Below are 15,068 nucleotides of genomic sequence, written 5' to 3'. Positions count from 1 at the left end.
CCAAAGCCCACGCTGTTTGAAGACGCAGACTCCTGCCTTCTTCCTAGCTGTCCCCTAAACCCCTCCTAGCATCCCGCTTGGTGAGGGATCAATGACTTAGGGTCAGATCCTGTTCCTGCGTTTCTGATGAATCTCTGGTGTTGATGTAGCTCTAGGCAAGTTGTGTTTGTGAAAACTTCCACGTGAGACATGAACTGGGTCTGATGGTATCATTCAAAAAAAATTGTTTTTTGTCTTCAAATGGGCTCTTTCCCAAGACAGCAGTAGAGAGGAAATGATGAGGACGCTTGTCAGGGTGGAGAAATGCTGGTGAAAAACAAATATATACCTCCACGGGGAGGACCACGTGTTCGTAGGAATTAGGAGGAGAAGGCTATGGTGGCACCGTGCCTACGCTAAATCCTGTCTCAGGACCCTAATAGACGGTGATCCTCTCTCTTAATGACTTGCCTTCCCCTAAATGGCTACACTGGGACCATGGTCCCTCCCACTCTCAAATCAGGATAGAAGTGACTCCTGAGCAGTCCTTAAAGATGTGGCGTCCTGCCAGCAGGATTCAGACCGAAGCCACTGCTCAATTGTTTGAGCCATTTCTACATGGAAGTGCTGTGCAGGGACAATTTGAGATCCCTGGGTGACCTTACAAAGCGCTATCAAATTTCAGAAGGGATTTTTGTTATCCTGCAGAAATTCCCGCTCATCCAGGTTGGTGACAGTCTGCTGACATTCAGCTGACACGGGCCTCTGTGTGCCCGGCTGGTGCCGTAGGGGCTCCCACGGGGAGATGACCTCACGTTGTCTCCACCCTGTACAGGAGGACCTGTATTCTTAGCCTCTTTACCGTCTCCTGGAGGTGGAGGCACAGGGCAGGGGAGTCTGGACCAGGAACCTATCTGGTCTCCTAACTCCTAGTCCAAGATCCTTTCTAACAACTGTCCTGGAGGAGAGGTGGGACTCAATGTACACTGAGTGGCCAGATTATTATGATCTCTGAACGCATAATAATCTGGCCACTCAGTGTGTATATATATACATGACTGTACTCCAAAGTCCAATTAGTAAATGGGGTCAGAGAAAGGCTAGGAGGGGTCGAAGAAGGGTGTTCTCCCTGCCTTTCCTTAGACTGAGTCATCCCAGTCTCGAGGTGTGGCCAGGGAGTCAGTCTTGAGGAGGAGGAGTAGAAGGCACCACGCTGGTTTTCAATCCCTCTCTCAGATCCACCTGCTTATAGAAAAGGCAGGTGTAACACCTCAGGGCCAGTGCGTCATGTGTTTTACCAGGCGGAAATTTCGGTCTCAATTATTGTAATCCTAGCACCTCTTTGCCTTGGCAGAATCAGATGAACTGGGTTGGAGCCTGGGCTATTTCTCTCCCAGGAGCCCCGCTGACCGATGGCTGACAGCCTCTCTTATGTGTAGAGGAATGGCAGGGACCTAGTGCGTTGTCTCAGGAAAGGCGAACTGAGCCTCGGGACATCTTACAAGTGGACAGATGCAAGTGACTCGATGTACACGACTGTACTCCAAAGTCCAGTCAGTGAGTGCGGTCAGAGAAAGGCTGGGAGGGATCAAAGAAAGTGTTCTCCCTGCCTTTCCTTAGACTGAGTCAGCAAGGCCTCCTGCTGCCCGCCTGCTAGGAGTGTTTGCACCAAGGCAGCCCCATGCTTTGTGCCAAGTACTAATTCTGATGAGCAAACGAACGTGTATGGGAAAAGGAGGTCGTGGGAGCCAATTACAGAGAAGAAGCGTGTTGGACAACTAATGACAGGGAAACAGTGTGTAGCTTCAAGGAACTACCACTTGCCACAGCAGGAAATGGGCTTTGTAGGTAAACTGCAAATTAAGCACTCTGCATTTATTTAAGCTTTTAAGTTTGTTTTGTTTCCTAGGCCCCAAACTAGTGCCATTATAGCACAAAGAAAAGTAGTAGGAGGCGGAGAGAAGCAGGAGGAGTGGGGAGCACACATCTCTGGGACGTGTTTACACCTAAATGGGAGCCAGCAGGGCAGAAGCATAGAAAATATTCTAGATAACGAAGCAGTCTCCCTGAAACGTAGGCTCCCAGGAGAATAAGACTCGGTCTTCAGTTCGGCTGCCTTGGCTCAGTGGTTGAGCGTCGACCTCTGACCCAGGAGGTCATGGTTCAATTCCAGTCAGGGCACATGCCTGGGTGGCAGGCTGGATCCCGAGTAGGAGCCGTGCAGGAGGCAGCCAGTCAATGATTCTCTCTCATCATTGATGTTTCTCTCTCTCTCCCACTCCCTTCCTCTCTGAAATCAATAGCAGGTACAATTTGTTGAACGCTTATTATGTTCCATGCACTGTGATAACTAATTCATACCCACAGTCACAGGTAATCCTCACAGATGCCTTAGGGGGTGCTGTCTTTATTCCTGTGTGCAGAGGGGAACTCCGAGCCTGAGTCCAATACCTTGTTCAGGATCCCGCAGTGAAACAGTCTGACTCCAGAGCCCGTGCTCTGAGGCACTGCGCAGGGGGTTCTTCAGGAAAGTCTCGTCCCGCACAGAAGTAAACCAAGTGCAATGGACCGACTACATTCTCATCACCCAGCACGGAAGCGGGACCCTCAGCTGCCTCCCAGTCCCAAAGGCAACACCTGCCAGTAAATAAGCAGATGGGAAATAACACTTCACGTCTTAAAGAAATTCATTCCGGGCTGCAGCAACTTACGGGAAGGGCGAGCCAGCAAGGAAATGCCATGAAGAGGGCCCTTCTCACCCTGAGCGGCCTGGCCTGGGGAGCGGTTTCTGGTTAGGATTGGTCTGGACTTGCAATCACAAAATGCTACTCCGCTAGTGAGGTTGGTTTCTGCTTAATGACCGAATCTTTTTTAAAAAGTGACAAGAAGACTTCTCTCCTTGTTTTGATGACCTTGACAATTCTGAAGAATACTGATCCAGTTTTTGTCAAATGTTCCCCACTTGGGGAATTTTCTCATGATTAGACTAGGATTATGGATTACTTTGGGAGAAAGATCACAGAGGCAAAGAGCCAGTTTTCATGACATCATGTCAAAGGCACATACTGTCAACATGACTGTTGCTGTTGGAATTGACCTTGATCACCTGGCGGAGGTAGTGTTTGGCAGCCTTGTCCAGGGTAAAGTTACCTTTCCCCCCCTTTCCATACCATCCTCTTTGGAAAGAAGTCACCAAGCCCAGCCCACACTTAAGGGATGGGGGGTGGAGTGTGCTTTACACGCTGAATTGGAGAAGGGGCCATGGAGTAGGAGACTCAGCAACCTGAGAAAACGGGATTGAGGCTGGATTCGTGCGGAGAGAGAAGGGATGACTAAGAGATGTGAGAGTAGACAAAATTGAGTGGGAGATGAAGAAGAGGGTGGAATCAAGGATGATGGCAAGCTTCCAGGCGTCATTGATTAGGAGATTGGGTGTGACAAGCACTGCCTTAGTTGGCTGCCAACTCTTTGTTTCTTGGCTGTGTCGCCTGGGGTGAGTCACTTCCTTCCTCTGAGTCTCAGTTTGTCCAGTTGTAAAATGGGGTTGGCAGTTCCTGTCCTTCCTACCTTTCTACTCTTGTGGGAGTAGAATGAGATGATGCAGAAGTAAGGGCTTTGAAAGCCATCAAGCAGCCCTCGCTCGGGTGTGGTTTCCAAGGCTGATTGGGGGTGGTGGTGGTGAGAGAGGGGCCCTTGGGAGGGGGAATTTGATACCTGGGAGATCCTGAATATTTCAGATAACCTGGGGCAAGTTCTAAGTCATACTGAACACTGTCATAGGTTTGGGATAGTCACCTGCTAAGAAGACTTTTATCTCCAATATGCATTCTCAGATGTTCTCCTTCTGGTGGTCTAGCTCCGTGGTCTGTCCCTCCGGTGGAGGTAGCTTGGGCAAGACGGGGATGGTTCCAGATTAGAAGGAAGGGCTCTGCCTAATTTTTGTGGCCTTCCTCTTACAACCTGTAATGGTCTCTGCTTGGGGACACCGCAGGTTACTGGGATTTCCTTGATGGTCCTCATCCCCCAGTCTCATCACCAAATAGGCATTTCAAAAGTGATGCACCCAGATGGAACTCTGGTTCCTGTCCTGGGAGAGACAGCATGAAACTTCTCAGCCTTGCAGCGGGCTCTTTTACCTGAGTACCCAGAACCCCTCCGAACTGGACATTATGCAGTTGGGGGATTGCTCTACCTTTTCAGGCAAAGAGGCTCTCGGCCCTTCCTGTGTATCTTCTTATTTTTCAGAAAGTGTGCAGCCATGCTTTTGATTTTTCATTGTGTTACTCTTATTTTAGCAATGAATTGATGAGCCATGGAAGGCATTCACCGTGTCCGCCTGAGTTGCAGGGTAAATCATTGACTACTAGGTACAGTATGAAGAGCTGGGAAGTGTGCCTCTGCCAATAACTCCCTGGTAACTTTGGGGAAGGAATGTGAGCTCTTTGCTCCCCATTTTTCCTATCAGTAGAAAAGTAGGGACCACCCAGGCTCTGATAGATGGAGTGATCAAGTTAAAATGAGCAACAGAAGCCAGCTGGCAAATAAGAGGAGCGTGGAATTAATGTCATCCCTACATTGCAACTGACTCAGCAAATTTCAGAAATGAAGAATTGAGCCAAGGAACATACTATTGGTATTAACCAAACTGCCAAAGGCTGTTATGTAAAACGAACCTCCTTATTAATCTTTAAGAAGGATGGAGGAGAGATTCTTTTGTCTACTGATTTGAGTTGGGATGAAATAAACACCATGTCTCTTTTGGTCTTCAGATTCTGTCATTCCCTAATGAGAATAGCCCATTTCTTTCTTTTCTTCTTTTATTGATTTCAGAGAGGAAGGGAGAGGGAGAGAGAGAGATAGAAACATCAACGATGAGAGAGAATCATCGATCGGCTGCCTCCTGCATGCCTCCCTCTGGGGATCGAGCCCACAACCCGGGCATGTGCCCTGACCGGGAATCAAACTGTGACCTCCAGGTTCATAAGTCGACACTCAACCACTGAGCCACACCGGCTGGGCCAGCCTATTTCTTCACGGGTGGGTTCTGATATGCGTCTGCCCACGTTGACAGGTGATGGGAAGAGAGGCAAGTGAACACGATAGAGTCTCTGCTCCTCTCGGGTGAGAGCAGAGGTCATCTCTGGGCAGGGAGGACTTTGCAGTGTCATAAAGATTTCCAAAGGGAAATGCTTGCAAAACGCAGATGCTGATCCCAATTCTGACCTTTGCGGCTGGTGCCAGCAATCGCACTGGCACCTTCGTTCCGACACGGGGAAGAGCCAAGAAGTGAAATGATATTTTCCTTTCCTCATCATTACTCAGCATGGCGTGCCCGCTTCGCTATAAAAAACTCAAGTGTCGAGAGAAACAGCCGTGCCGTTGTTCTTATCCAGAAATGCATTCTCCCTTCTAATCAAGGGATCCACTGGGCGCAGCGTTGTTTCTGAGGAGGATGGTCTTGTGAATGACTCCACTCACACTTACCTGTGACGTGCTGAGCCGTACTGTCCGAGTTCTCAAGGGAAATAGCTCTTAAACTGTAGCATGCAAAGGAATCCCCTGATTCATTCCAACAACAGATCCCCACTCGGTCCAGTGGGGCTGAGGAATCTGCCCGGTGCTGATTTTACTCTGTGGCAGCCTCCGGGTTTCTGACTGGGGGCGTAGGCGCAGCCACCTTGAGGATCGCACACACTGTCGCACACACTGTGTCTGCTCCTTTGTAAGCCGAGACCTACTGCTGCTTTTAGAACTGCACTTGAGCTTGAGCTCAGCTAAGTAAAGTGTCGCCTGACTTATAACAATCATTACCTGATTTGTAACAATTTTCTGATGTAGACAAATAGCATATAGACAATCATTACCTGATTTGTAACAATTTTCTGATGTAGACAAATAACAATTTTCTGATGTAGACAAATAACAATTTTCTGATGTAGACAAATACGTTCTAGTATGTTCAGAGTTCCTGTAGAGCTCAGTGGAACTGACTTTCTACCTCCTTTTAGCACTTTTCGTTTTTATTCCTTAAGAGCTATACTTTCAACTGCCACTCCCTGCAGCCCCATTCCTCTCTCTCTCTCTCTCTCTCTCTCTCTCTCTCTCTCTCTCTCTTTCTCTCTCTTTGGAAATTTAAATCTTTTTGAGTTTAGATTTGGTTGTTGAGCTTTCTCTTTGTAAATGCTACCTGCCATTCAATTGTGTTTGAGCTTGGGAGTTAGAAAGGCCTAGATCTTTTAGCTTCCACTTCCTGTTTCTCTGAGGCTCTGTTTTCTCATCTGTCCAATGGGAACAATATTACCCACCTCGCGGACAGGGGCGTGGGGGAGGTGGGAGAGAGAGGGGGATAGTGGGTATAATAAAATGACTTATGTGTAAGCACCTAGCATCCTGCCTGGCATGCAGTAGATGCTCAATAAATATTAGTTTCCTCATTCTTATCGGAAGCAGGAATTAGCTGAAAAGAGCAACTCACACGTTCTCCACTAGCATTCGAAGTGTACAGTATATTGTTAGCAGAAACTGTTTTGAATGTCCGGTGAAGAGATTTTCGGCCCTGATGTCCCTCACTTTAAACGTCGGTGGTTGTTGAGACACCTTGAAAGGATGCCCCTCCTTCACTCCTGTCGCTCACACTGGCTTCTGTTGCAAACACAGCTTTCCAAGAGAGATCCCGGCAGGCAGATAAGGAAATGCAGGTGTATCTCAACGTTGGTGCCTTTGCCGGGCACTCCCGGGGTCCAGCACCAAGACCGCGGATCAGGTGTTCAACCCGAAACAACACCTGCTCCTCACAAGAACAACCTTGTTCCTCAGAATGTAGCTGATAATGGATTATTTGGACTGTCCTGTTCCAACTCTTTCCAGGCGAAGGGAGCCGTGACCGGGGGCCAGGGAAAACAGTGCGCTATTATGCTCGGGGGACAGTGAGCTCCTGGCCGTAGGTGCTTTTCTAAATCGAGTTTCAGAAATATCTGCCCACATCTCCTCCCCGCCCCCCAACCCCCCATCCAACCTGGTTTTACTGTTTGAGAAAAAAAAAATCATCTCTGTTCTTTGTGTCGGTTGATTAATTTTAGGTTTATTGTTCTTATCCCGTATCACGCTCACACAGCTACTTATGTAACACGTCTTATATATCACCCGGTTCTTCCTGCCAAGGACCCAACTCAGGAAAGGAACTTTATAGCAGAGAGTCGCTGCCTTCTCTGGCTGGAGAAGGGCAGGTTGAGGGAGGACCCTCGGCTAGTTCAAGGCCACAGGTGGCGTCTCTCTCAGTCCTCTGCAAGGGGGGAGGTTGTGAGTCCTGTCCCTGCGCCGGGCAGTGGCAATATTCTCTGCCAGCCGCACTCTGGAAACTGAGAGAATCGTCCCACATGGTTTCAGAGCTTGAAAAGACCTGTGACATCATCTGATCCAACCACCTTTTCTTGCAGGAGAGGAAACTGAAGCTCAGAGAGGGTCACGTGATTGTTAATTTATTTAGTTTTTTAAATGACTGCCTGGAGTGTGTGTCTCAGGAACTGTGCACATTCAGGAGGCTCACAACAGGCTTCCGAAGGCTAACTGAGCTGCCAAAGGAACATCAGGCAGGGCTCTGGTAGCGTAGATGAGAAACCAGCCAGCACATACTAACTAACTAAACACCTACTACATCCTTTGGTGCGTGAGCATTCTGCTGCGTTCTGAGGATCTGGAAGAAGGAAGGAAAAGTACAAATGAGTAGAAAAAACATGAGTTTAAGAAATGGTCCCCATCCTCCAGGCACGTACAGTGCAGTGAATTTAAAGACCTATTACAAAACATCGACCCTCCCAAGATCACATATTGAATGGCCCAGTGAGGAAGTCCTAGAGACGTTTGAGAGGAAGAAGGAACTGCTGGTTCCCAGGGGCACACGCCCCGTGTTTTCCCTGCTGGACTGTGAACGCCACAGCTCTCTCATTTCACGCGTGGATCCCCGTGGTTATGGCCTGGGGGGAGGGGCTCGGCTCACACTGATGAATTAATATGCGGCTCATTTGATACCAACGTGAGGGGGATATTGATGCACGCCCGTAGCGACCCCTGTTGGAGGAGTTCTGAATGCTCACGTAGATCTTTTCTTTTTTTTCCAGTGGCCCACCCTCAGGACCCTCACCACCCATCCGAGAAGCCCGCCATTCACTGCCATAAATGTGGGGAGCCGTGCAAGGGCGAGGTGCTCCGGGTCCAGACCAAGCACTTCCACATCAAATGCTTCACCTGCAAAGGTACGGGGCCTCCAGCTTCCCGGCTCCGGGGCAGGTCACAGCCAGTGCCTGCCTTGGGGTCTGCCCCGTCCCCTCTCCACGCCAAGTCACCGGATGATGAGTGAGCGTGCTCAGAAGCCCAGGAGTCACTTGGCGTCCCTAGTGTGGGATTGGATTAGACTCAGGAGGCAAACTGGGTCCCCCCAGCACCAGGGATGCACGGGCCTTTGGGTGTTCACTGAAGTTCCTGGTTCTTGGAGGGGGGCACTGATTATAGGGGAGCAGTGAGAGTGCAGTTATGAATTTTGAACTTTTTATTTCTTTTCCTGTGAAATGAGGGATTCCTACCACAGAGTAACTTTGTCCCCAAATCCATTATTTAGAGGAGGGCTGGAAGACTGGTAAGGTTGGGGTGCGGAGTCACTGGCTCCTGTGGGACATGTGGGGTGGGGGTGTAAGGGGTGTGTGTGTGTGTGTGTGTGTGTGTGTGTGTGTGTATGGTGGTGGTGTGTATGTTTGCTGTGTGGTGGTGTGTAGTGGTGTGTGTGTGTGTTGTGTGTTGTGTGTGTGTGTGTGGTGTGTGGTGTGTAGTGGTGTGTGTGTGTGTGTGTGTAGTGTGTGGTGTGTGTATGTGTAGTGTGGTGTGTGTGTGTAGTGTGTGTTGTGTGTGTGTGGTGTGTGTGGTGTGTAGTGGTGTGTGTAGTGTGTGGTGTGTGTGTGTGTAGTGTGGTGTGTGTGTAGTGTGTGAGGTGTGTGTGTGTGTAGTGTGTGGGGTGTGTTGTGTAGTGTGTTGTGTGTGTGGTATGTGTATGGTGTGTAGTGGTGTGTGTGTGTGTAGTGTGGTGTGTGTGTAGTGTGTGAGGTGTGTGTATGTGTAGTGTGTGGGGTGTGTTGTGTAGTGTGTTGTGTGTGTGTGGTATGTGTATGGTGTGTAGTGGTGTGTGTGTAGTGTGTGGTGGTGTGTGTGTAGTATGTGTTGTGTGTGTGTGTAGTGTGGGGTGTGTGTGTGTATAGTGTGGTGTGTGTGTATGTGTGTAGTGTGGTGTGTGTATGTGTGTGTGTGTGGTGTGTGTAGTGTGTGGTGTGTGTGTGTAGTGTGGTGTGTGTGTGTGTGTGTATGTGTGTGTGTGTGTATATGTGTGTGTGTGGTGTGTGTTAAGAAGTGAGCATTAAGCAAAAATACTTGGAAGGCCTCCAAGCAGAAAAATACATCCCATCCAGGAAGCTACCGACTTGAGGTCGATTTCCATTAACAAGCCTCCCTTTGGGGCTTAGAACTGTTGGCATCTTGGTATCAAATATGCTGACCTGTAATTCTGGGGCCAGGGCCTGGCTGAGTGGGGAGAGAGAGAGACATTGCTTTGCGCTTATTTGAGAAATAGGTCATTTGAGCTGATGGCATGTTGGAGTGGCTGAGGTTGGTGTGGGGGGTGTAGGAAAAGAGAGAGAAGAGGGACAATTGTAATCCCACTCTGTACCTTTACTCTGCGCCCTGCACGTGGTAACCACCCTCATCCCTGGAAACTGTTTCGTTTTAAGTATCTTAGGTACAGAGGTTCAGCATTGCCATCCTAAGCCATCCACCATGGCCGGGGGGCTGTCAAGCAGATTCCAGGCTGCCTAGAGACCCTCAAATACATGAAAAAAGGAGAGACAGGGCTTTTCTGCTGTCCTGTTTCTTGCATTGAGCATCATCTTTTCAGAAGAAAGAGCACTAGCATATAGCTCGGGTGAGAAGATGCCAAGGGAAGGGGGCATGAGCTTAATTCCCATTGAACATGACACAATTACCAAAGGCTGTAATGCATCCTCGAGAGAGTCTCCAGTCCTTCTGAGAACCCCTGTGAGAAGTACGACAAGCCCCCAGTTTTCAGGCAACCCAAGGCGGCCGTCAGGAAACACCAGTCACACTCAGGTGCTGACTGGGCTGCGACTCTGTGTGGCTGGAGTCCTGCCCTCGCCATGAAGCAGCTCTGTGATCTCAGGCAGGTCCCCTGTCTCCCTGGGGCTCCATGCTCTTGTCTGTAACATAAAAAGACTAGACGGTGGCTATTTAAGTGGACCCAGGTCTGAAGCCTGCTGATTCCATGTGCCCATAACCGTCTATATGCATAGAACCCAGAGGTACCGAATGGGAACCTCCGAAACAGAGTGTCGGAGAGTAAATATTTCCAGTTACATCCAGCTCAGCTACCTTGGAGTCAAGAATTATACTTTGCTTTACTTTGTGCTCAGAAATTTCCTGAGACATGTCTCGAGGGGTAGATTTGGTATGAAATCAATACAGTCTGTATTTGTAGTTGAACATACAAAGCATTAGTGCCAGGTGTGGGTAGTTACTGTTTAGTATGTCAAGATGTTAGGAGACAATTTTTTAAAATATATTTTATTGATTTTTTACAGAGAGGAAGGGAGAGAGATAGTTAGAAACATCGATGAGAAACATCGATCAGCTGCCTCCTGCACGCCCCCTACTGGGGATGTGCCCGCAAACAAGGTACATGCCCTTGACCTGAATCAAACCTGGGACCCTTCAGTCCACAGGCTGACGCTCTGTCCACTGAGCCAAACCAGTTAGGGCTTAGGAGACAATTTTGTTTATCCCCATTGTGTGTGTGTGTGGCGGGGGGCGGGGGGGGGATGTGTCCTGGCTTTTTTCTCTTCTAGTTTATATTTAAGGACTGAAGGCAAGTTATTTGTGTGGGAAAGTTGTACCACATACTTGGCTCCATGCTGTCAATATGACACAGCCCTCAGTGCAGTTCTCTTATCTGTTGTATCTGCTAGACAGACATGTAGCTCTGTGGTCCATGATCGATAGCTTCACTTACACTCCTTTCCAGAAGATCATGTTACTGTCTAGTAACCATTTGAGGGCATACATCATAGGAAGCACTTCATAAATCTAGTTGACAAGCTATGCCATTGGAAACATTTATTAATATTCAAGTTCCAAGGAAAAGTATGTTTTTTTTAATTTATCTTTATTGTTGAAAATATTACAGATGACCCCTTTCCTCCCCATCCCATTGACCCCCTTACTTCCTCCTCCCATCCCTTCCCCTCTCCCGGCCTTCATCCCCCTATTGTCTATGTTCTTGGGTTATTCATACATGCATGTAAGCTCTTCGGTTGATCTCTTCCCTTCCCCCACCCCCATTCCCTCTGAGGATCCTCAGTCTGTTGCATGCTTCCATGTCTCTGGATCTATTTTGATTGTCAGTGGTGTTTTGTTTTGTTTTTTTCATTAGATTCCACATATAAGTGAGATCATGTGATAGTTGTCTTTCTCTGGCTGACTTATTTCACTTAGCATAGTACTCTCCAGGTCCTTCCATGCTGTCTCAAAGGGTGAGAAATTCCTATTTTTTTACAGCTGCATAATATTCCATCGTGTTAATGCACCACAGCTTTTTTATCCATTCATATACTGATGGGCACTTTGGCTGTTTTCAGGTCTCAGCTATTATAAACAATGCTGCTGTGAACATTGGGGTGCATATATTCTTTCCGATTGGTGTTTCAGGTTTCTTAGGATATAGTCCTAGAAGTGGGATTATTGGGTCACATGGCAGTTCCATTTTAGTTTTTTGAGGAAACTCCACGCTGTTTTCCATAATGGCTGTACCAGTCTACATTCCCACCAGCAGTTACTAGGGTTCCCTTTTCTCCACATCCTCACCAGCATTTGTTATTTGTTGATTTGTTCATGGTAGCCATTCTGGCAGGTGTGAGGTGATACCTCACTGTCATTTTAATTTGCATCTCTCTGATGATTAGTGACATTGAGCATTTTTTCATGTCTCTTGGCCAACTGTATGTGCTCTTTGGAGAAGTGTCTATTTAGGTCTTCTGCCCATTTCTTGATTGGGTTGTTTGTCTTCCTTTTGTTAAGTTGTATGAGTTTGCTTGTTCACTCATTCATCCATTCACCTTATTGAGCACCTACCACGTCAGTCTAGTCACTGGGTATAATAGTGGACAAAACAGATAAAAATTTCTGCCCTCAAGAAGCTTACTCTCTAGCAGGAGATAAATATAACCGAATAATTATATGAAATGATGGCATAAAAGGTTGGATAGAAGGCAGAATTAACCAGGTGGTGAGGCGGCCTATGGAATTCCCAGCAATTAGGCTTTTCTGTAGAACAGCTTCATTAAATGTAAAATTTAAGTATGAAATGTTCAGCTAAAGAGTAGCTATTAAAATGTATGTTCCAAACATATCTGACTAGTAATTTAGAGATGGAAAAGTCATGGTATCTAGGTATGTCCTATGAATTTTGAAAGAAGAAAGGGTATAGAACTCTCTGTTGTACAGTTTTCTGCACCCATAAGTTCAAAGGGATATGCCATAGACTGAATTATTTTGTTTCCTCCCAAATTCTTATGTTGAAACTCAATACCCCATGTGATGGTATTTGGAGGTGGAGCTTTGGGAGATAATGAGATCATGAGGGCAGAGCTTTGGGAGATAATTAGACCGTGAAGGGGATTAGTGCTCTAATAAAAGAGTTCCCTTATTTCTTCTGCCATGAGACCCAGAGAGAAGATAGCCATGTGTGAACCAAAAATCAGGCCCTTGCCAGACACTGAATCTGCAAGCACCTTGACCTTGGACTTCCCAGCCTCCAAAATTGTGTGAAATAAATTTCTGTTGTTTATAAGTCACCCAAATTTTGTTATAACAGCCTGAATAGTAATCAGACCATCAAATAATTGTACAAATATGATTTACCACTGTGATTGGGGCAATAAAGGGAAAATAAAAGGAGGTGCATGAGCAACAATGTGAGCTTGCAACAGGAGGACCTTGGTGTGTTTGTGGTGGGGCAGGTGGTCAGGGAAGGCTCCCCTCACCCCCATTTCCAGAAAGAGAAGTTTGAGCTGATAGATGAAAGAGGAAAATACAACCACCACTTAATTCCTTCCAGTAAAAAAGTCAACGATGTGGACTTCATAATTCCAAAAGTAGATCTGCATTCTTTCCATACTAAAAGTCACTTAATTTTTGCACAAAACCTGGGAATATCAGTACTTAATGGTCTTTGCCATGTGCCATGTGAAATGTTTATAGAGCATCTATCATCTATCCATTCACTGTGCTAGGGTATGGAGGGCTAACGGCATACATGACACGGCACCTATCCCTGAAGAACCTGCGATCTGGTGGCAAGGAATGTGCTTACTAGTGGACAATGACTGGTGGCAGGACAGGTGGAGGTGAGCGGTCAAGGCTGCAGAGACCACCTAGCACTCATTGGTCTGAGGATGTTGCCAAGGAGGAAACAAGATATGGTGAAGCACAGATGCTCCGGAGAGCTTACTGGACTGGAAAGGCGAAGCATGCTAGTTGTGGGCAGGGTCAGGAGCTGCCTGATTCAAGGCAGTGGATGGTGAAGACGGGTGTGACTAGAGCGGACAGTGGCCTTCATTTGGGCAAGCAGGTTTCTACCAGAAACGAACTGAACTGTGATGTTCCCATCGTCATTTGAAAGATGGCATTTTAAACATTAATTACAGTAACTTCATTCCTTTTCAAAAATGGAACTAGTGTTGTGTGTTATTTATAGCCACATAGTTTAAAAAAGACTTCTGAACATTGGGTGTCTGTAGAAATTTTGAAAAATCAGATCATGTAAAAATAGAATCAGATCATGTACACTCTTCCATCTAGCTAGCATTAGAGTGGCAGAAATCCTCAGAGAATTCTGTTTTAGTAGAGACTGTTGCCACTAAGCAACGTGAGTCTTAATGAACTATGTGTTAAAAGGTGTGGCCAGTGCTACCTTTTGATTGATTGTTAAAAGCCCTTGGCCTCTATAATGTTTACGCCATCAAGGGAGCCCATGAACATTAACATTATTTTTAAAGTGTTGATCTAAAACGATTAGAAAATTCAGGTTACAACTTCTACTAATGTCAGTGAATTGCAATATATTTTTCAAGAATTACTCTTCAAAGATTGAGTTCTGTGAAGGGGTTTGGGAAAACATCCCAGCTATCAGAGCACTTTCCACTTTGCCACCTTAGGGTTTGTAAGACGTTTACCAGGTCATGATCATTCCGTGTAGAATATGTGTGTTTATAAAATGCAAGGAATTTTCTGGAGTAAAATGGATGAAAAGTGGAGGGTTGAATATAGAGATTAAGGGTTTCCTGTATTTAAATATTTGTTTAACGTAAAATTATATTAACTGATGTATCTGGTATAAGAACTAACTCAAAGTGGTAAAATAATGAATTTGATGTTCTTGTCACTGCGTATAGAATCCCTATGATTTGATCTACAGGTATTAGTCAGAAGAGTAACATGATCACATGGTCCATATCCGGAAAGATCAGCTATCCTGGCTGGAAAGGTCGCTTATTCTATCATGAATATTTCCTAACCACAGATGGGGCACAGCTTCTTTCAGAAAACTGTTCTCATCTGTAGTCACCTCTGTGGTATGTCTGTTAGCTTTTCTAACTGACATTTCTTGGTACATGTAAAATAAATGTTTCCCATTTTGCCCTCCCTCAGTGGAAAAGAGCTGATTATTGATTTCCTTAAAATAACTCACCATATACTCGAAGCCTTTTTATTACCCTGGCCTCTTTTTCTTCGGTCTAATCCCAATTTCATCTACTTTAAGTCCTCTCTCCCAGCCCTTTAATTATTCCCGTTGCTCCCCTGTGATCCCATTCGAGTTTCTTTCCATGCACCTTCAATCATGCAGCACTTAACCAGTTGCAATCTTATTCTCTGTAATCAGGACCTTCTTGCTTCTGCTAAACACAAGGAGAGCCTTGTCTGCCCGTACGTAGCACCTGTGAACCGAAACGGTCTCCTGAGTTGTTGAGTTGCCGTCTGTT

General features: G+C 46.6%; 1 protein-coding gene across 12 annotated transcripts in view; it reads left to right on the top strand.

The window, feature by feature from the left end:
* The window catches only part of ABLIM1 (actin binding LIM protein 1), a 270,624-nt gene that overhangs the window by 145,521 nt on the left and 110,035 nt on the right, over positions 1–15,068 (top strand). For all 12 annotated transcript variants that reach the window (XM_079794173.1, XM_079794172.1, XM_079794167.1 and 9 more), the window contains one exon: positions 8,097–8,231. Coding sequence is in view for 3 of the 12 variants with exons in the window: in XM_079794172.1 (XP_079650298.1) it covers positions 8,097–8,231 (135 nt within the window). In the remaining 9 variants the exon portion in view is untranslated. Of the gene's footprint in view, positions 1–8,096; positions 8,232–15,068 lie in introns of those variants that run through there.

This window comes from Cnephaeus nilssonii (genome assembly GCF_951640355.1).
Source record: "Cnephaeus nilssonii genome assembly, chromosome: 16".
NCBI classification, from domain to species: Eukaryota; Metazoa; Chordata; class Mammalia; order Chiroptera; family Vespertilionidae; genus Cnephaeus; species Cnephaeus nilssonii.
Note: the sequence above shows the minus strand (reverse complement) of the source record. Positions and strands in the feature narration are given on the sequence as shown.